Source organism: Python bivittatus, unplaced genomic scaffold, assembly GCF_059951505.1.
Source record: "Python bivittatus isolate LINGU-HERP-01145 unplaced genomic scaffold, Pbiv_v1 ctg000700_np1212, whole genome shotgun sequence".
Lineage (NCBI taxonomy): Eukaryota > Metazoa > Chordata > Lepidosauria > Squamata > Pythonidae > Python > Python bivittatus.
This window is the reverse complement of record NW_028277098.1, coordinates 102,164,638-102,187,292: the sequence shown is the minus strand read 5'-3', so window position 1 is coordinate 102,187,292 and position 22,655 is coordinate 102,164,638. Positions and strand designations below refer to the sequence as shown.

The 22,655-nt window shown below is 46.1% G+C and overlaps 1 protein-coding gene across 2 annotated transcripts; it reads left to right on the top strand.

The window, feature by feature from the left end:
• Positions 1–914: 914 nt before the first annotated feature.
• NSFL1C (NSFL1 cofactor) lies at positions 915–20,732 on the top strand. 2 transcript variants are annotated; one of them, XM_007442475.4, is made up of 9 exons: positions 915–1,075; positions 6,369–6,466; positions 7,351–7,425; positions 9,139–9,325; positions 9,891–9,983; positions 11,269–11,378; positions 11,574–11,711; positions 17,156–17,320; positions 18,307–20,732. In XM_007442475.4, the coding sequence occupies exons 1-9, from the start codon at positions 974–976 to the stop codon at positions 18,467–18,469; spliced, it is 1,131 nt and encodes a 376-aa protein (XP_007442537.2). In that variant the 5' UTR covers positions 915–973; the 3' UTR covers positions 18,470–20,732. The 2 variants fall into 2 exon arrangements, with proteins under 2 accessions (XP_007442537.2, XP_007442538.2); XM_007442476.4 differs by having other exon boundaries at positions 916–1,075; positions 9,139–9,304.
• Positions 20,733–22,655: the final 1,923 nt, after the last annotated feature.

Genomic DNA, 22,655 nt, shown 5'->3' with positions numbered 1-22,655 from the left:
ATGCTGGGAAAGGTGGAAGGAAAGAGAAGAAGAGGAAGACCAGCAGCAAGGGGGATGGACTCACTGTTGGGGGTCCATGTGCGATGGGGGCACTGTTGGAAGACGTGAAGGGCCAGGTTGGGGATTGGAGAAGGTCTATGTGGTCACTAAGAGTCAACAGTGATTTGATGGCACATAATCAGTGTCAAGACCAAGTTCCTTTGAGAAGTCCATAATGCTGGGAAAAGTGGAAGGAAAGAGGACAACCAGCAGCAAGGTGGATGGACTCAGTTACAGTGGCAATGGGAGCAAGGTTGGAAGAGCTGAAGGACCAGATTAGGGACAGATTATCATGTGGAAAATCTATCTATGTGGTCATTAAGAGTTGACACCAACTTGATGGCACATAATCAATCAAGTGATCAATCAATTAGTCAATCCATGAAGAATAAACTGATAACACAAGTAGCTAAATCCAAACCAAACAAATCACATGAAGCAGAACATGAGAACGCAGCAAGAGACAATGTCTGCATGAGCACGCCTAGGCTGTGATTGCGCAACATGCTGACCCAGCTAGCCCCTTCATTTGTGATTCAGTGGGTCATGTGAACAGAAATGCTCAGTTCATTGCAAAAATGATGCTTCTCTTAGCTGTGGGTGCACATTTTATATCTAGCTCAATGCTTCTCAAGATGCCACTTTCCAAATCTGCAGGGAATAAAACTCCTTGACTTCCCAGACAGACAGCAGAGATTAAGGCGGCCCAATCTGAGTACCGACATATCTACCTCCCCAATCCCACAGCCTCCGATTTATTCCCCCGGCCGGTAGCTACGCGCAAGGCTTTTGTTTCGACCCGGAGGGGCTTGAGTGAGCCACAAGGAAGGGCTCGAGGGGCGGAAGCGGCCTTCACGGGCGGGCGGAAGCAGCGAACGGCGCTTGGCGGCTGGAGCGGCGCGGGCGGAGCGCTTTGACGGTTGCACCGGGCAAGATGGCGGATCGCGAGGAGGCGTTGAGGGAGTTCGTGGCCGTGACCGGGGCCGAGGAGGAGCGGGCGCGCTTCTTCCTGGAGTCGGCGGGCGGGGACCTGCAGGTAGCCTCGGCGGGAGCGGGAGAAGAGTCCCCTGAGTCTCCGCACCTTCCCAGGGGAGCGGGGGGAGGTCGGGCTCCCGCCTTTCTCTTCCCCTCCCCGAGCTCGGAAGGGGCTGGCGGGACCCTTCCCACTGGGAGGCCCTCCCTCCTCGACCCCCATCACCCGCCTCCCAGTGGGGGCCTCGGGGGCGGTCCTGCCCCTGCCTGCCTGCCTCCCCTCCCCGGCCCTCTCCCGCCTTCATCCCTCTCGGACACTCCCCCCCCCATTCTGCATGGAAGGCCTCCCCTCCCCGCAGGGCCCTCTGCTGGCAGCTGGGCAAGATGGTAGGAAGAGGTGGACGAGCTCCCTCTCTTGCCCTGTCTGAGCACAGCCAGTCCGTGGATAATGGGATATGTAGTACAGTTTAGGTGCCTGGGGAGGCCTCTGCCTCCCCACGCCCCCCGGAAAGGCAGCCTCGTTTGGGGGCTTGATTTGCAAAGAGTTGAGGGAGGCGAGGGAGGGCCGTGGTTGCTCCCCACCCATTTTTGGTGGGGGGGGTTGCCTCATCATTAAAATTGCAGGTCACGTTCCAGCCCTTCTTAAAAATCATGTGTCATGCAGCTCCCAAAGAGCAGATCGAACCCCATTAAAAGTGATTGCACCGGGAAGATCCCTGAGAAAGATTTGGCAGTTGAAAAAGGTTTGCTTCTCTGTCTTTGAAACGGAGGGAAGCTGGCATTGGCCTGGACCAGATGCAACACTTGGATCATCATGGCATCAGCTGCAACTAGTTGCAGTTTGGCAACATGCATTTCAGGAAGAACTGGTTTGGTTTTTGTTACGAAGGTTCTGCTCCCAGGGAGTTGGAGACTCTTCCAATTATGTCCATGCCCAGAGTGAGGGAGTCTCCCAGGCCAGCCGCTGGTACTCCATTAAATTCTTCTGAAAAATGCTACAATTGGTTCTGCATTTCCAACATATGTACTAAGATGATAGCTTGAGATACAGCGACTAGAACAGTATAGCCTTGTGGAAAAATATCTGAACATATATGTGTCTGATGTTCCTTCCAGCACAACTGGAATCATTTGAGGCCTATCAGGGACCTATTCTTGATAGAAGCTGTGCTCCTTTGCACTACTTGAAGTCATGGGGTTGCGCATCCTGCTTAATCAGGTCAAGTGGAGACCTAGCAGCTGTAATTGAACACCAGGCTAATCTTGGTTAGTTTTATTTCAGCTAGCTTTTTTTGTGGCTTCGTGTACTGTAAACTCAGACTGTTTAGTTACTTTAGGGTTCAATGTACTGTCAGAATCCAGAACAAAATATTTATTTGGCAACCAGGTTAAGTGTATTGAGTGAAACCAGTCTAGGAGCAAAATGTAGGTTGGGTGTCATGCAAGATGCTAAGCTGAAACCAAAAGACCTTATTGCAATGGTTGAAACAGGCCTTAAAAACACAGATGTCTCCCAGTGTGGGGATAAACCTCAAAAGACAACTGGGGACAACTGAGAGTTCCATGTGCATGCTTCCAAACTGCAGGTCTACACGTAAATACATCCCTACCACACTATCCCTTTCAAGATAAGGAATGTTATGCAAAGCGCAGAAAGGGTAAGAAATAGTAAGAAAAAGAAAGGCATGTGATTAAAAAAATGGAATATGGCTAAATTTGGTTTATACTGATAGCATTCTCTATACTTTATTATATCTTCTACCCTGGCAAACCATCCTTGCTTCCCCCACATACCTACAGTTCTTTGTACACGGCTTTTTATATTCTTTAAACTTCTTACCTTCCTCTTGGAGCATGTCGTCAGTTCCATCCAACCACAACTTCTTCCTCTCGCTCACTTTCACTCTTCTTCCATATCTATCTTCATTCATTCTCTGTATATGACCAAGTCACCTCAATACCTTCTTTCATATTCACTCTTTTATTCAGTTCACATTCATTCAGCATCCATTTTCTATCTCTGTCTGGGGAACCTTGGCTTCCACCAAAATTTAATGAGGTTCTGTGAGTGACTAACAGCAAAAGAAAAAAAGAAAAAAATATCTTGAATACAGGCATTTTTCTATTGTTTTACCTCTTGATCAGGAGGGTCTGGTGAATTATTTTTTGACTAACAAGACTGTGGTCTGGAAAAGTTTGAAAATCCCTGACCTAGGTGACACCAGTTCATACTTTCTGACATATATTTTACCCTTTCATTCATAATTAAATCTGCAGCTTTATTTTTTTGCATGTATTCATAAACTCTGATCACAAGGTTAGGCCATCATTTAGATCTATGATATCATCCCCCTTTCTCTTAGTTTCAGAGATTTACAGGTTTTTATTTTCCCTTCTTTCATTTCATTTGTTAATTCATGCTGTTTACTATTTACTGCTCCTACATTCCAAGTGTCAATCTTCCCTATGCCATGGTTCGGAGATAACGAATACTGTTGCCCATTATGGATAATTGAGGCTTCCACACAGTGCTTTTTAGTAAGATAGAGAAGCTGTAGAGCAGGGATTTTCAAAATTTTTCAAGCTGTGTAAGTTAAAATTCCCAGAATCCCTAATCTGCAAAAGGGTAGCCATGGAGCTTTTTCATAGGAGAACAAGCCCTGCCTGGAAAATTTGCTGTGGATGCCCCTAGCTATGTTCAAGTGAACCTTTTAAAAAAGTTTTGCCCTTAGTTTCTCATGGAACTCTGTCAGTTTTCACAGATCTCCAGGCTTCCCTGGAACACAGTTTGAAAAACGCCGGTACAGGCTGTGTTACAGCCATATGCAACATTGCCTGCTAACAGTAAGAGCAGGACCACTCAGTTTGCGCACTTGGTTTATATTGTGTCCCAAGTGCAATCAAAGCTCCGTTTTACCCCAAACACGCTTATACTCTTTGATGGAAGGTGGGATCTCTAATATAGAAACTACCTTTCCAACCAACATATCGCTCTTTGTATCCCACCAATCAAGACATAAATGTACTGTCCTGACCCGCACTTGAGATAAAATTTGTATTTTAGGAACACAAACAGAATATTGCTTAAATAACATTGGATGTCACCTTCCTTCTATAAGAATGCTTCATTGTTTACTCAGTTCTCCAGTTTCACACAACATGCTGGCTGGTTTGTACAACGTGTGAGGCTAAAATGTAGTTTGCTAAACTGTGGCTCAGTGCGTTATGAGAATCCAGTTTACAAGGTTAAACTACGTTCCAGTGCATTGTATGAAGCCAGAAAATTAGGCTAGTAAATGTGGTTCAATTAACCACAGTTTATGCCAACAGAGACCCTAAGCCATAATCAAACCACCCAGCCTGGTTTCACACAACACACAAATCCAGAAGTGTAACTCCTTAAGCATAGCACATTGTTTGAATGCAGGCACTAGATCTTTTACCGACCTGGTTAAGCATCTTGCATGAATGCATCCAGTGATTTTGATGGCAGAGCCTGTTTTCCTGGTTCAAATATGGCTGTACGCCACATTCAGTCATTAATATGGTAGGGTGATTCTGCCAGAAATAGAATCTAGATACCATTTAAAGCACTTGTTTTGTATCTTTCCAAAGTGAGAGATTCAACACCTCTTTTTAGCGTGTGACTTTTTAGTTCCACAGAACATCTTTTTAAAAAATATCCTCTCTCCATTTGGTTTGAGAAATAAAAGAAACCTGTTTGCCTGGGGAAGAATTGCTTTGTCCAAACGAGAATAGTCACATGCGGTTAGGGTTGCAAAAAAAGGCCGAAATTGTTGTCATGCTGGAGCAGTGTTTCTCAACCTTGGCAGCTTGAAGATGTGTGGACTTCAACTCCCAGAATTTCCCAGCTAGAATGGCTGGCTGGGGGATTCTGGGAGTTGAAGTCCACACATCTTCAAGTTGCCAAGGTTGAGAAAGACTATGCTTAGAGAAATCATAATTGATGACCTGTAACATAACTGAATTCAGCTCTCTTTTCTCTCCCGCAAAACCAGGACCATAGAAAATATATTAGAAAATAGCCATTTTTTGGGGTAAGAGTGAAAAGCCACCAGTTGAGTGCAAAAGCCAATTGCGACGGTAGTCCTGTGCATGCTCCCTTCAGAGTGGGTGCAATTCAACTTTAGTTGTCTCTACTCCTAAGGAAATAGAGCAGTGTGATAATGACCATTGCAAGTCTAAATGACTTCCCTGAATTTTCAGTGCTTGTTATATCCATCTCCCAGTGAAACCCTACTGCATCATTTTCCCTCCAAAGTAAGTCATTTGCCCAGCCAATTAGTTGGTTATACTTGCTTATTTTCCCCCCCTCCTCTCTGTTCATCTACCATTCATCTTGTTGCTAAGCCCTTCTGCTAATTCTCCTGTCCCTTCTTGCCTCCTTATGGATGCATTTCTTTTTCTGGCGGTGGTTCAAGGCCTTTCTTTACTAAAGGATGGGAAATTCATTCTTTTCCTCGTTCTTTTGCCACTTGGGCCATTGCTCTGCAGTGGCACTCTGTTTACCTTCGGCAAACGTTCCTTTTCTTTTTAAGTCCCTTTAGGTTGGGTTTTGTGTGTTTAGCTGTTTAGTTTGTGGGGCCCAACCCCTTTAGCTTCCCCAGTGGTTGCCACCAACCAATATGTAGTTCAAACACTTTTACAAAGATAGATAAGTTGGTGTTTGTGCTGGCTTACTTCACAGCTGGAAGGATTGCCAGATGGAGAGTTGCAGTCAAGCACGTTGGGAACCAGGTTGGGGAAGGCTGTTGAACACTGTTCCATCAATTCTTTGGGGGGGAATGAGACTTTTTGAGGAATGCAGATCCTTTTGCTATGGAATCAAGGTTTTGCTAAGAACACGTTATCGAGGAGGCGTGACATCAGCTTTGGGCCAATCGGCTGGAAGCTTTTTGAGCATGAGCATCCACAGCAAGGGGAGATTATGTCAGAGGAATGGCCCCTGCTCAGCAGTGTCAGAGTGCAAACCCTGCCACTACACACTTGTGTCCAGTGTCTGATACCAGTACATAATTTGCAGATTTGGCTTCACGGTGTCATGATACATGTCTCAACACACACAGGCATACTCACCCCATGGGCAGCAGTGTTCTTAATGCTGTTCTCATCCTTGGTGTCCCCCAGTGCTTCATCCTGGCCTAGCCAGTTTACCTGGGCCACAACACAGGCAGCGACCGCCACCAAAACTTTATCCAGACAGTATTTTTCCAAGGGACATTCCTGTCCCACCCCGTCCTGAAGTTGACATGGATAATAGAAGGTTGGTTCCCTCTCCTGGAAGGCGCTGTAGGAAGATGTCTTTTCTTAAAGCATGATGCCGTTCCTCTTTTCAGATCGCCCTGGCCAGTTTCTACGAAGATGGCGGCGATGAAGACATCATCACACTCCCGCAACCAACTTCCAGCTCCGTTACCAGAGGCACCACACCCAGGTGACTTAACCTTCTTGTCTTTGCGAGGATCAACATTAGATGCTGGTATGCCAAGGCGTCCTTCTCTGCTGGAAAACATTGGAATGGTGTCTTTGAGAGCAGAGAAAAATCTGCTAGGGATCTCTAGGATTCAAGGAAATGGAATTTCCCAGATGTTGGGCTTCTGGGGAAATGATGCTTGCTGAGGATGTGATGGTATAGAGCAGTGTTTCTCAACCTCAGCTGCTTTAAGGTGTGTGGACTTCAACTCCCAGAATTCCCCAGCCAGCATATGCTGGCTGGGGAATTCTGGGAGTTGAAGTCCACACACCTTAAAGGGCTGAGGTTGAGAAACACTGGTATATGGAACATGCTTTTGTGCCATTTTTATACCTGTACTGAGTTGGTCCTGAAGTCCATGCAGACTTTAGAAACTAGTTAAGACAGTGACTTTTGTATTAAAGCATAGGAATCACTAGCACATTATACAGTTTAATTCTTCTTCATGCTGGCTGGGGAATTCTGGCCGTTGAAGTCCACACATCTTAAAGTGGCCAAGTTTGAAAAACACTGATTGAACTGATCGGGCCAAAGCTGGCTGCAGAAGATGGTGCTGCAGGAATCCGGGTGCCATGAAAGGATTTATAGGTGAAAATCAGCACCTTAAATTGGACCTGGAACCCAGCTGGCAGCCCGTGTTACATGGGATACTATCCCAGAACCTTTTGGTGGCTGCTTCAGCTGTGCTTTCTGCATTACAGCTACAGTTTAGGTGTTATGCTGTGACCCTTTTTCGTTTTCATCCTGCACAGCGGCTGCAGGATCAGACCATTAAAGCCTCGGAGGAGAGAAACCCCCCTGGAGGAGGCAGCGAACTCATCTGATATTTTCTTTTGTTTCTCCAGCGACCACAGGGTAACATCATTCCGTGATCTTGTTCATGCTCAGGAAGAGGAGGAGGAAGAAGAAGAAGGACAAAGGTTAGTCGCTGGTCAGATGTCTGATTTTCCTCCTTCCTTAGGGTGGGGGAATGAGGAATTTGGAAAGGTCCGCGTGGGGAAGTATGTCTCTGGAAATGTTCCTGGTGATAAAAATGTTATTCGAGAGCAGATTTCCTCTGCCTGGTCAGTTGTTGAAGCATTGCTGTGCCAGGGTGCAACCTTTCCTGCCATTGTTTGCAGGGCATTCCCTCCAGAATTTGCATAGTAAATGATTCTGCTCTCTTTAGGGTCGACAGGATTGTATCGCTGCTGTACGACTCGCCTCTGTTGCTTTGTGCTCATGGATAAATTAGAATTCTGCACCAAGAAAAGAATCAGTTCTGCAGCCTGTCTGAACTGGGTGTTTTTGAAATGGTTTTTAATTTTTTTAATAATGCACTGCCTTGTTCTGTCCTCTATATTTGCATAATACTTCATACATCCCCAAACCTTTCAAAAATCAGAGAAAGAGAGCAGCAATTCTCAGGAAATTAAATGTTATGTCCAGAGCCACAACGGGTGTTTTCTTTGTGCTTGTGAAATCTTGGCAGGTTGACAGCCATGGATATAACTTTGATTCTTTGGTTCTAAGAAAAAGAACAGTCCTTTGAACTGTGTCAGTGAAGGATGCTGAGAATATTTTTTCCTGTACTTCAATGTTTTTCAACCTTAGCAACTTTAAGATATGTGGACTTCAACTCCAGAGTTCCCCAGTCAGCATGCTCTCTTGGGGGATTCTGGCTGGGGGATTCTGGGAGTTGAAGTCCACACATCTTAAAGTTGCCAAGTTGAAAAACACTGCTGTACTCTGTTTCACAAAACGATAGGACCTGTATGCAACAGAGCATTAAATATTGGGAGTAGTACTGCTTATAACATTTCACAGTAAAATAAGGGAAGAGAATGGGAGCGAACCATTATAATCATTACCAAAGACCTTTCAGAACAGATGCACTGCATCAAATAGAACATTATGTTTTGTATGTCCAAAATCAAGTAATGCAGTAATTTTATCAATCAACACATAAATAAAACATGTGGATTTATGAACTCAAAACTAGCTCATAATACTCAGGATAATCACATTGCAGAATTAACAAGCACAGTTGTTTTAAGGCTGCCTTCTCCAAGCAGACACATGGCCTCCAGATACATTCAGATTATAACTCCCTAAATTTTCTACTGTTGGCTGTGTTTTTTAAGAAAAAATGTATTATATTGAACAAATTAAAAGAGGAAAGGGAATACAACACTAACCATGTAATCTAAACTCAACATTAATAATCACGAGCATAATGAAGAAGTAAAAGTGAAAAAGAAGATAAAGTGGCTGGAAAATTATGCCATAACCAGAAATGCTCCAAAAAACCTGGATCACGTTGGATGAAAATCTTCCTTAATCCCTTTGTCAAAATAGTATTCCCAACTCATTTAAATATTGGCAAATAACATTGCTGAAAATCAGGTGGAAATGTGTTGTATAGGAATTACTTTAGTCAGTTCCTATGCCCCCCCCCCCCCCGAATCCATAGTTTGTGATGGGGGACATTATAGGACAGAGCTAAAGTGATGGAACTTGCTTCATTTCAAACCTCCTCATGCTTGTATTAGCAGTTCGGTTTGCATTGCAGAAAATCACGCTGTGCTTCTCGAAAAGGGCCTCGGATGAGGACTTCACCTTCATGGGATCAAGTCCTGATCTCTTTTGTTTAGATTTTATGCTGGTGGATCAGAACGAAGCGGGCAGCAGATTGTTGGTCCCCCAAGGAAGAAGAGTCCGAATGAGCTGGTGGAGGATTTGTTCCGGGGAGCCAAAGAACATGGAGCAGTGGCTGTCGACCGAGCAGCTAAGAGCCCTGGCGAAGGCAGCAGGCCAAAGGTGCGCACGAGAGCTTTGGCGGTAGGTTTGGATGGGTCGATCTGCTTTCAGGTGGCCCTAAGGAGTGCCTCTAGTGGGGTTGTGCTCGGCACAGAGGGGGGTGGCCTGGCTGAGGATACCTGGGAGCAGGAACAATGTTAGCAGCGAGGGGTAGAGCATAATGCAGAAGCTAGAAAGAGTGTGAAACGTCGAAATCATGATCAGGAGCTTTAGGTAAACGGAGCAACAAGGTGCCAAGATGAATTGTATAATCTCCAGAGTTACAGGAATACAAAGCATTGGTCGCTAGCTAGTGTACTTAATCTTCTATAATCTGTTTCCTGTGGATGCTGCTAGGACCGAAAAGGCCAAACAAGCTACTTCTAAGAAGGGTTTACAAAATCCCAGGTGTTTTGGCATTCATGTTGCTAAATGCTTGATTTGGAGGCTGGAGGATCTGAAAGAACATCACCTTGCCCCGTATAATGAAGGCTGATAGGACTTTAAACAGTGTCCTGGCTTCGTGGAGAAGAGCTGGGCAAGGCCACCCACACTGGTTGGCGGCTGCTTGTTCATTCCGAGATTCCTGTTCTTTCCTCTCTTATAGCCCTTTGCAGGAGGCGGGTACCGCTTGGGAGCGGCACCCGAGGAAGAGTCTGCTTACGTTGCAGGAGAAATGAGGCAGAACGCTGCCCAAGATGTGAGTATTTCTAGCCTTGAGCCGAATCCACGGCGATAGCACGTTCTAGGTCTGAGGCTCCCAAACTTAGAAACCGGTGCCAGTCTGTGGAGTTTGGGATGCCTGCAAGGTAAGGCAGGGTTAGGAAAAGGTCCAGCCCTGGGGAGAGTCGTTGGATTGGGGAAGACCACGGCCTGACTGGATACAAGATGTTTATGAATTAAAAACTCTTTACTTTAGGCCTAGCACAGCCCCTAATCCAGTCTATAGGGAGCAAAATACTTTGCTTGCTTGCTTGATTTATTGTCTTTAAAATAATAACAGAAAGAACAAGACACAAAAATAATCATGATAGAAATACATACATTGTCAAGGAAGGAAGAAAACACACATAACAGGTGCTTTAAAAAGAAGGTAAAAACAAAGCAAAAACAAAACATGTTAAAACAGTAAGTTTCAATTCTATACATGCTTATTTAATACAAATATTATGCAAGTATAATAAGCATAAATATATTTATTTCTAATGTATCTATCACACTTTTTTTTAACCCATTGTATTTTGGATAAATGAGTCCCATTATACTTGTCCGTACAAAGTCTACGTTTCTAGGCAATCCGCTCATAAGTAGCAAGTGCAATCAGGTCTTCGATCCACTGAGTGAATGGGGCCGCACATTTATCTTTCCAGTGTCGCAGTATCAGTCTTCTGGCCATCGTAAGGGCACGGAGAATCCATTTACCTTGTCCAGATGTCAGATTCCATGCACTAGATATATAGTTCAAGAGACTATTATCCTCTGAAAATTTTAACTTTTGTCACACAGTCACATCTATGTAGTCTATTGCTTTCCCCCAAAATTTAATAGGCATAGGACATTGTAAAAACATGTGTTTTAAAGAAGCATTATTACATCTCCGACAAAATGCTGTCTTAGTCCTTTTCTATACAAACGTAATGGAGTCCAATAAATTCTATATATTATTTTTTGTTGTGTAAGTCATAGTTTAAGATCCACTGACACTCTTGCTATAGAAGTTAAGACACTCTTCCATTGTCTAGGTAATGTAGGAACCTCTAATTCCTTATTCCCCTCATTTCTTAGCGTCTGCATATCAAATTGATTTATTGATAACAAATACTTGGCTTTAAATGGCTTTCTTTAACTGCCAGCTAGTCAAGAATATCTGGCTGAAAGAGTCTCTGCAGCCTTAGGTACTGCCTTGTGACTTAGCTTAAGGTGGCATTGTACTGCTTGGGCAGAGAGGTTCTGCACATTGTAGGCTTAATTCTGTTTTTTTGTAGGTTCATGTAGTCCTAAAGCTGTGGAAAAGCGGATTTAGCCTAGACAGCGGAGAGCTGAGGAGCTATCAAGATCCGTCCAATTCTCAATTCCTGGAATCCATCCGTCGGGGGTAATACTGGTGCACTGGGAGTCAGAACCATAGCTGGCATCAGGCCACACCAGCTGCTCAGACCTGACCTTCCTGGGATTCTGTGTATCCTAGTAATGGCGTTTTTTGTGAATCAAGTTGACTCTTCCTTCATTTGGGAAGGGTGGTTAGTGGACTTCTCCCCAAAGCGGCCTTCCTTCCTTTTCTTTCTTGCAGAGAAGTCCCTGCAGAGCTCCGTCGGTTGGCACGTGGTGGGCAGGTGAATTTGGATCTGGAGGACCATCGTGATGAGGAATTTGTGAAGCCCAGGGGTGCCTTCAGGGCTTTCACTGGAGAAGGACAGAAGCTAGGCAGGTAAGTAGACAGGATGCCTGTCAATCCGTCCCCTCTTGTGGGTGCTTCTCCCCCCCCTCGTTGCAGGAGGAAGGATTCCAAGAACTACCTGTTGCATCTAAGGAGGGTGTCATTTGAGTCTGTTAAAAAAAAATGCTAGAGAAATATGAAGATGGAGGGAAATGTGCCATCTATCAGGACTCTGGAAGCGCACCTTCTCTGCTGTAGCGCCTGCCCTCTGGAATTAGGTTTCCCCACCCCCACATTTGAATGGCCCTCTCCCTACTGGTGTTTCAAAGGGCCCTGAAGACCTGGCTCTTTGCCCAGGCCTTTGCCCAGGACGATTGATGCCCCTTTCTTCCTTCTTCTTGTTCCCACCCAGGTTTGTTTCCTCTGCCACCTCTGTTCTTTTGTGTTGTTTTTGTATTGTTTTGTGTTTTTAAATGTTTTTAACAATTTGCAAACTGCTCAGAGTTGCTGGGAGTCAGGCGGCATATAAAACTTAAAATAATACTATTATATTGAACATAATATTAATAATAATCATGTTATTTAAATTGTTAATTATGGATTGTATTTAATAATATAAATATTATTTTTAATATTATTTAATAATTTTTTTCTCCCAGTTACGTGTGGGAAGGGGATTATTTAAACCTCATTGGCTGACCCCCATCTTCCAAGAGGTCCCTAGCATAATAATTGTGATAGGCTGAGACCAGCCAGTCTGAACCTACTGACACCTGGTCTCTCCAGCAGAGAGTTCTTAGCCCTTCTAAATGGGAGCTCTCCCTTCAGTTCAGCCCTTGGGACGTAGAAAAGAAGGTTCTTCGGGTGTTCCTCTCTAAATCCAGGAAGGAGCAACACGAAGACAATGTCATACCAGTCCTGAAGCAGAAGGGGCTCTGGGCCACCTTGTTGTCTTGCAGGTGGAGAAGGATTTAGTGGGAAATTCTTCTTTCCAACTGATGAAGCCAAATTTCTAGATGTGAAAAGGAGTTTATTGGGAATGGGGGATATAAGAAAACCAAGATTTTTAAATTTATTTATTTATTCACCAAATTTGTCACTGCCCATCTCGTGAAACGACTCTGGGCGGTTTACAACAAGATAAAAATTCATTAAAATATAACCTAAAAACAATCCTAGAAATAAATAAATTCCAAGAAGATAGAAAATTGGCAAATAATTCCAGGGAGCATTGTCAGGGGGCTAACCACCCCCAGGGGCGGGTAGAGCCCATATCACCCCATGTACACTGACAGAGCCAGGTCTTTAAATCTTTTCGGAAAGCTGGGAGGGTGGGGGCCTGCCTCACCTCTGGGGGAGAACATTCCAAAGGGTGGGGGCAATGGCAGAGAAGGCTCTCCTCCTGGACCCCGCCAGCCGACATTCCCTTGCTGATGGGATCAGCAACATGCCCCCTCTGCCTGACCGGGTGGGATGGGTTGATGTAATGGGGATGAGACCCTCAGGTAACCTGGCCCCATGCCAGGTAGGGCTTTAAAGGTGATAACCAACACCTTGAACGGGACCTGGAAGCAGACTGGCACCCAATGCAGCTCCCGCAGCAAAGGTATTACACGTGCCATCCTAGGGGCGCCTAATATCATCCACGCAGCTGCATTTTGACCCAGCTGTAGCTTCCGGATACTTTTCAAGGGTAGCCCCATGTAGAGCGCATTGCAGTAGTCTAATCGAGAGATGACCAGGGCATGAATGACTGACTGGAGAGCCGCCTGATCCAAGAAGGGGCGTAACTGGTGCACCAGCCGAAGGTGGGCAAAGGCCCTCCTGGCCACGACTGCCACCTGCTCTTTGAGCAGGAGCCGTGAGTCTAGGAGGACCCCCAGATTATGCACTGGGTCTGTCTGGGGCAGTGCCACCACATCCAGCACCAAAGATGACAAAGTCCTGGATACAGAGGAGCCATTAACCCACAGCCACTCCGTCTTACCAGGGTTCAGCCAAAGCCTGTTGTTCCCCATCCAGACCCTCACAGCCTCCAGGCACCGCAAAAGGGCGGCCACGGCATCACTCACCTCACCCGGGATGGAGATGTATAATTGCGTATCATCTGCTTATTGATGATACCTCATCCCATGGTGGCGGATGATCTCATCCAGCGGTTTCATGTAGATGTTGAAAAGGAGCAGAGAGAGAACCGAACCCTGCAGCACCCCACAATGGAGGGGCTGGGCCTCTCGCTCCCTATCAACACCAATTGGGATCAACCTTGGAGGAAGGAAGAGAACCAGCGCAGAACTGTGCCACCCACTCCCAGCTCCCTAAGTCGACCCAAAAGGATACCATGGTTGATGGTATCGAAAGCTGCTGAGAGGTCAAGAAGAGCAAGGATGGTTGCACTATCTCCATCCCGCTCCTGGCAGAGATCATCCATGAGTGTGACCAATGCTGTTTCCGTCCCATATCCGGGCCTGAAACCTGACTGGAAGGGATCCAGATGATCCGTTTCCTCCAGGATCCTCTGGAGCTGCAGTGCCACCACTTTCTCAACCACCTTCCCTAAAACGGGGAGGTGGGAGACTGGGCGAAAATTGTCCAGTGTAGTGGGGTCCAGTTATGGCTTCTTGAGGAGTGGAAGCACCAGCACCTCTTTAAAGGCTGCTGGAAACACTCCGTCCCTCAAGGATGAATTCACCATCACCTGGACCCACCCACATGTCACCTCCTGAGTAGCCTTAACCAGCCAGGAGGGACATGGATCTAGATGGCAAACGGTGGCATTGACCCTTCGGAGGACCCTGCCCACTTCCTCAGTTACAACAGGATCAAACTGTTCCCAGCTAACAGGGCAAGTCCGTACCCTGGGCATCTCTATAGACCACGCTGTACGCTTGGTATCCAACTGGGACCGGATGCAAGCGATTTTATCCCCCAGATGCCCAGAAAATTCCTCTGCGCGCCCCTGTAAATGGGCCACTGGGCCCCCCTTTCCCAAAAGGAGTTGGGCCATCTTGAACAGGGCTGCTGGGCGGCATTCTGCAGATGCAATAAGAGCGAAGAAATGTAGACATTTTGCTGCTCTACCTGGCACAAGGTAGGCCTTAATTGTGGCTCTAGCTTGTGTTTGGTCTTTGTTTTCCTCCAGCGGTGCTCTAGAGGTCTCTGAATCCTTTTCAAGACCCTCAACTCCTCCGTGAACCACGGGGAGTGTTGGGCTCGATGGGCTAGGAGAGGTCGCATGGGTGCGATCTTATCCAAGGCCTTGGCCGCCTTCCTATCCCAGGCAGCGGCCAAGGCCTCCGCTGGACTGTGCAGCAGACCCTGGGTATAACCCCCAGCTCCCTTTGGAACCCTTGGTGGGCTGAAAGTCACGCATACAGAATTCCAAATAAAATCAGCACCCGTCCTTCTGACTAAACTAGTTACATATTTCCTGCACAGATAAGGTCTTAGGTTTCATCCCATGTTCAGGTGCATTGCTGAGAAGATGGTTAGAGAGGGATTTTCTGGAGCTGCTTAGGCAGCCCCCCTCCACCCTGCTCCTGCTCCTGCTCCTTCCTTGAGGATTATTCTCAATTTTATAGAATATGGGAATAAGTGAAAGGCAAGATCTTTGATTGCTTTCCCAGTCAAATACAAGGTCTGTCTGTGGAACCTTGTGTGTGGCCAGAAAATGACGTGATGCCTGAACCCACTTTCCTCACCACCAGATAGCTGAATGAGTTTTCAGGCCTCTCAGTGGGGTGTCAGCTGACCAGGTTCTTTCAACGGCACTCTTGTGCTATATTATAAAAAATATTTCATTCGTTTATTTTATGCGTATAGAACCAAATCAAAAAGACTTGGGATTCGCAGCAATCGAATAACAATATGCAGCCAATTAAAATATCCATGGTAAAGAAGTAGAACTGATTATGATGATAAAACAGAAGCAAAAGGCCAGAATGGAGGACGGTTAAATTGAAATTTCAAAAATTGGCAACAGCCAGTGCTTTTGGGAAGAATCCTTTCATAAGCAGCCTCCAGAATATTAAGAGGGATAGTATGAGTCAAATTAAAATTTAATTATGTATGGTCATGACCAGCAAAGTAAAAATAAAAGAAATTCAAAAACTGACCAAATACAGCTAAGACAGTATAACAGTCATGAAACCTAAACAGTTAAGACTTAAAACCAGCGTAAGGAAGACATTAAATAAAATACAGTAAAACAATATAAAACATAAGACAGAGTAGAAATAGGACGCAATTGAAACACAAAATGTCACTCCAAGATTTTTGTTGTTGTTGTTTAGTCGTTAAGTCGTGTCCGACTCTTCGTGACCCCATGAGCCACATTGCGCCAGGCCTTCCTGTCCTTCACTGCCTCCCTGAGTTGGCTCAGTTTCATGCTCATTGCTTCAGGGATGCTATCTAACCATCTCATCCTCTGCCGTCCTCTTCTCCTTTTGCCTTCCATCTTTCCCAGCATCAGGGTCTTTTCCAAAGAGTCCTCTCTTCACATTAGGTGACCAAAGTATCTGAGCTTGAGCTTCATTATCGATCCTTCCGATGAGCAGTCAGGGTTGACACTCCAAGATTAGGGAGATCTTTTGTCTTCATCTGGAAATCGCTGCAGATAGAAAAATTTAGCAATTCTGTTGGCGATAGTTGTTCTGATCTGTTGAGTGGGAAGCAGACCGCCTCTCCTTCGTAAAAAAAATGGGCGTTTTGTTAAGGGGTGGTAACTGACTTTGATTTTGGTGTGAATCTTAATTCCAAGGGGAGGCTCTGCCCCAGTGTTTCTCAACCTGACCAAGATGTGTGGACTTCAACTCCCAGAATTCCCCAGCCAGCATCCATGCTGGCTGGGGAATTCTGGGAGTTGGTCCACCCTTCTTAAAGTTGCCGAGGTTGAGAAACACTGCTCCAACCTAAGGCTGGAGCGGTGACTGACAAATTATGCCTCCTTTTCTTCATTTCTCCTGACCTCACAAAAGTGGGGTACAACCAGAAGCTTTTCCTGGGAAGAACATCTCAGATGCACTGGCTCAGCTGGGTGAAGGTGGTTCTGCAGGTCCCTGGGTGCCAAGCCATATTTTTAGGTTAGGGTCACTTGGAATCACCACTCCTGTCACATTGCCCGGGTGAAATGGATGGGCAGGAGAGGAGAAGACTTTTTTGCAAAATGCTAAGAAATTGGCTGTACTCCCCGTGATGATGGCTGGTTTAGGTTAGCTCATGCTTGCTGATTCTGGCAACTGAGACGTAGCCTCCTGATAAAATTGCAGCGATTAATTTTACAAGTTGAAAAGTACTGTATAGGATAAATACGATAAGAGAAATAGGAGTTTTCCTTGCAGTCCATCCCAGGTGCTTTAATTCAGCTGTGGCAGTTCTGTGACAGCACAGCTCAGCTAGCGAGCCTTGCAGTTTTCAGCGCATATCCCCTGTAACGGACTCAAGTATTCTGCAAGGCAGACTTATGACAATGCCCCGTCTTCTCTGCTTTCCCCCAGCACTGCCCCCCAGGTGTTGGGCACAAGCTCACCCTCGCAGCAGGCAGAAAATGAAGCCAAGGCCAGATCCCTGGTCACCATCGATGAGACAGAGCCCACCACCAACATCCAGATCCGGCTTGCTGACGGTGGGCGGCTTGTACAGAAATTCAACCACAGTCACAGGTATGGGGGGAGCGGAACGGGGGTGGGGGTGGGCAGGGCAAAGGGGGAGCGGTCGGACCAGCCGAAGCATGGGGACGAACTTCCAGCGGTGCCCAGGGTTCTTTCCATCTTTACAGAGATCACACACGGGTACAGGAATTAACTGAAGTCGTGTTTTTCCCCCCAACGCATGCTGTCTATATGTCTCTAACAGTTTGTAACAAGGGAATGTCAGTCTCCTCTTGCGCAGAGCACAGGTTTGGCTGAATTTGTTTCGTTTTAATGAAGTGACCGATATATATGTATGTTTGTTTGTTTGTTTGTGTTGCCTCTTGTTAAGCATATCAGCATTCAGCAAACATGTGCCCTGCCCTCTTTCCTAAGCCGGAATTTTGGGCCAAGACCACGGCTGATGGGCAATGAGTAGGAAAAGGAACTCCTTTTAACCTTACCCTATTTTTATTTTTATTTTATCTGTTTTGTTCCATGCTGTATGGTTCGGTTTCATTCTCTTTCGCTTACTTCTTATCCTTTTAAATTTTAACTGGCAGGTCTATAGGGTGGCTTTATTGCTCTTATTGAGCTAAAGTATCTGGGCCTACTTTTAGGTGCTGGTTTAACTGTTGTAGTTACTTCGCTGGACATTGACCGTAAATAAATACAATTCCACGTGCTTAAATTAATTCCTTGCAGACTAGTTTGGGCTGGACAGTCATCTCTTTGATGTGGGCTCAGCACCTTTGCATGTCCCACAAACCAGGCTTGGTGTGGTAGGTGAATGCATTCAGAACCTCGGTTCACCCCTTGAGCTAGGCCAAATACGGTTAGTTGGGTTTCTTTGAGAGCCAAGGCAGCCACTAAGGATTATGGCTTAGAGCAGTGTTCCGGGAGTTGAAGTCCGCACAGCTTAAAATGGCCACGGTTGAGAAATACTGGTTTAGAGTAATAGATAAACATTGTTAAAAGAAACCGATGAGCACAGTCCCTGTTCCCTTTCCTCCGGGCAGGATCCGTGACATTCGGCTCTTCATTGTGGACGCCCGGCCGGCTATGGCCGCCACCGGCTTTGTCCTCATGACCACCTTTCCGAACAAAGAGCTCTCGGATGAGGACCAGACTCTGAAGGAAGCCAACCTCCTGAACGCCGTCATTGTCCAGCGGTTTGTATAAGGGAACCTGCCTGCAGGCCCACGCCGTATCACTCTCTTTGTGGTTCGCTGCCCCACCGTGCGATGTTGCCGCCAGGTTGTAATGCCTGTTTCAGGCTCTTGGATTGGCCTTTGGGTTGCATTTCCCATATTTGTTTTTTTTTTTTAATTTCTTTTTTTGTGCTGATCCATGGACTTTAAGAAAGAAATGAAACCAAACAGAGACTTTTGTGTTCCTTGTTGTGCCTGCCGGAGCCCTGCCAAATAATTGATGGAGCAGGAGGCCGCGCAGCCCTTGGAAAGGGAAGGGTGAAGGTGCTGGAGTCTCCTCTAGGTCCTGTTCCGGGGTGGCCACACCATTCTTCCTTCTCTTCCGTGTATTAAATAAAGTGAACCCCAAACGAGGGCCTCTCTTTTCTGTTGCCAACCAAATCTTGTAGGGGGAGCGTTGGGACTGTCACCTTTCCCCCTTCTTAACAAGGCTAGCCTCTGTTCCTCCCTCCTCTGCAGCCTCTCCATCTTCTTTACCCCAGCAGTTTGGGGCATCTGTGATGCTGTGCAGGGCTCCGAGGCTGTATTTTTGCATGTCCGTGGAACATGGAGAGGAATCTTAATAAGAATTTCCCCAGTTAAGAGCTGTCCTTTAGGGCACGTGAAATGTCTGGCAAGGCAAGGCATTATGGCCAAGAGCAGCCTCTTCTTGGATGGGGCTTTAGGACGCTCAGGAGGGCGGCTGGGCTGGGCTGTCTGTCTCGCTGGAATCTGCCTGGTTTGAGAATTGAATGCAGTTGCTCAGCTTCCTGTTTGATTGGCCTCAGCCAGCCCTTCCCTGCCTTCCCCGAATGCCCTAGAAAAGCACTTCTCGAAGAATTGTTTTCCTTGCAAAAGGCAGATGTGAAAATGCTTCCTTCTGGGAGCGCGTGCGGCCTTTCCCCCTTGGCCTGGTCTCCCCACAGCTCCTCTTCTGTGGGTCACGTGGGTGCTGGGGAGGAAATGGGTGTTGCTTGATGGGCAGAATATCTTGCTTTCAAACCAGGAACATCCAATCCAGCCAGGTTGTTTTTCCCACCCTTTGTTAGACATCACTGGACGGTTCAGAAAAGGATGTTCTTTTTTTTCCGCTAATTGAGTCCACGCCGCCTGTTGACGGCGAATTCTGTAAATTATTGTGATAAGTGTGTGTGCATTAAAAATCCAAAATGACCTTAGGACAACAGTGTCGGCCCCTTTCTAACATAGTACTGAGCGATCTCCCCTTTGAGGGCCACCTGAGCAGGTCTTGGCAGAGGAAGGGGACAATTCGGGTGGCAAATCTCCGCCCTTTAAAACTTGGATTTGTGTGAGTTACAGTAGGGCTGGGAAAATAGATGGTATGCCTTTCTGTAGGATTTATTTTTTTAACCCTGTTGCAGAAGGTAGGAGTAATTCAAGCAGAAGGAATGGATAGGCTGGAACGTTCCTACTTGATTTAGTTTTTTTTCTCCTGGGGGGCATATTAATTCATTTTATTAACTCATTTTCTGTATTGGCCCAATCGGACTGCATAGAGGAATCTTCAGAACCATAATTTCTCCCACCTATAGCTTGAGTGTTACAGTCTGTCCTGTCACCTCATTGTCTGTTGTTATTATTACTAATTATGATAAACCCTCAGTTTAATTGACCTCAGTTTAGCAGACTTGCAGTATAATGGGCCAATTTTTTGAGTGCTGGGTGAGCCCGTTTTATAATGGTTGGAAACGGTTGGGTTGGTCTCAGTTGTATTATGTTCTCTGTCTTTTTTATTTGTTGGATTTTTTTTTCTGTTTTATTCCTATATTAGCCACCCATGGTTGCAATTTAGGAGTTGGATGACCATACAAATTGGCAAATAAATAAATAGACTGATGTTAATGAAATCAAAGTTTTACTGTAAGCAATGCCATTTATTTCAATTAGCAAATTACTTAATTTGACACAAATGACATGAATTTGAATTCAACAGGCACCCGTTTCCCAAAATGGTCTGTTTAATTGCGATTTTACTGTGTAGTTTATATCATTTCCTGTACAAAAGCATCTTGAAGTGGTTTACAAGACTGTAAAATATAAAGGACACGATAAAATAATAAAGCTTTAAAAAACATGCACAATGAAAGATGAGGAAGGAATATAAAAGCAGAAGCAAAAACCAGCTCATCAAATAACTTGCCCAGATTGTTTGTTTATTTTTTGTAGTTCCATGCCACTTGTCACACAACTGCATCTTGAAGTGGTTTATAATAAAAAGTCTTAATATGCATTAATTTAGGAATATATTTTATTATACACCCTTACAGCTCACTTATTTCCCTAGATTCCAGGCAATTTATAGATAACCCAGAGCAACACATTAAATCAAGGAGTATAATTGTCTAATGATTCTCTGCAGGCAGCCCTAATCCTGTTGCCACAAGAACAGCCAGATCTTAAGTAATATTCCACAGGCCAGAAGGTTTGGGGTGTTCTATACTGTGAGAGGCAGGGCATTCCACAGAGTGGGGCAGCGATCAGAGAAGCACATCTTTGGGCTCTTGTCCCCCTCGCTTCATGTGGGGTGGGGACTCTGAGCAAGCCCCTCTAAAAAAACACAAGGATGGCCAGATAGTACAATATCAGGAGAGGCAGTCCTATAAGTACTACAGGTAGTCCTCACTTAACGACAGCAATCGGGACTGGAATTTCTGTTGCTAAGCGACGTGGTTGTAAAGCGCAACATCATGTGACCGCACCGCTTAGCGATGGAAATCCTGGCACTTCCACTTGCTGCCATTAAGCAAATCACCATGGGTCATTAAGTGAGGACCTTGTATGGTCTCCATTTGTGACCTCCTGCCAGCTTCCCCATTAACTTTGCTAGCCGGGAAAGAAGGTTGCAAATGGTGATCATGTCATGACCAGGGGGACGCTGCAACGGCCATAAATACGAGGACTGGCCCTAAGTCCCGGTCATTCAGCACTGTTGTAAGTTCGAACAGTTGCTGAATGAGTGGTCATTAAACGTGGTCATTAAATGCCTAGAATAATTGAGAGTCAGGTGGCATACAAATGTAATAATAAATAAAATAAAGTAACAGCAGCCAGCCTGTTCAGGGCTTTAAAGGTGATAACCAGTAGTTGGAACTGAACCCAGAAACAAATTGGCAATCAGTGCAACAGCTGGTTGAATCTGCTATCATTGTTTAGCAGGTGAGCCACTCTGCTTTGTGCACACCGAATTTTCTGAGTCGTCTTGAGAAGCAGCCCTGCGCAGAGTGTGCTGCAGTGGCCTGGTGTGTACGCACGCGTGCGCTCCATGATGGGGGGAGGAAAGGAAAGCTAAACCCAAACATGCTCATTTTTGCAACTTTCATGCAGGGAAGGCCTGGAGGAAGAGAGACCTAAAAGAAATATTAGCGTTGTGAGGTTTGCCCCGTTCGACAGAGAAACTCTCATGACACGTGTGGTTCACAAAGAAGGTTTACTCATGCGTAACGTAGTAGTCACAAGCAAAGCCAGGACTGGCTTGGTACAATTGCATCACTTGTTATATTCCCCCCTTCCCGCGCTTTTTCCCGCCCCGCGATCACGTTGCAGCTGCGGATTATGGGCCCCCAATAATCCCCCTTGATTGTTCATGATGGCAGGATCGGTCAGAGTCCATTGTCCTTGATCTCCAGTCCCCCTCCGGCTGGGTTGGTTCCTCCCCGCTACGTGCAAGCCCGCGGGTACTGTGCTGCGTTGCGATCTTGTTTCGCTGCCTGCGGCCCCGTTCCTTGCTGGCTCGCGCCGTTATCAGTTTATAGTTAAAAACTTCCGCTGCGGTTTTCCCGTTTAGCTGGGCGCAGGTGGCCCGTTAATTAGCGGCGCTTTCGGTTCCTCTTTTCCCTGCTAGCTACCGCCGGTGGATTCCGCGTGGTCTGGCTGCGAGCTTCCCTGCAGCCCCGTGCTTCCCTGAAGCCTCGTGCTGACCGAACCTGACATGCCGCCCCCCTGAAGACAACTCCCCCCCCCCGGCTCTACTTCGGCTTCCCGGGGTATTTATTGTAAAAGTCCCGCACTAGGTCCGGCGCCCTTATGTGGGTTTTACTCACCCATTTGCTGTGGGACTTGGGGAAATGTTTCCATTGCACTAGGAGCTGGGTCTGCCCCTTGTGCCTCCGGGCGTCCAGTATCTGGTTGATCTCGAAGTGCTGCTCCCCCCCGACCAT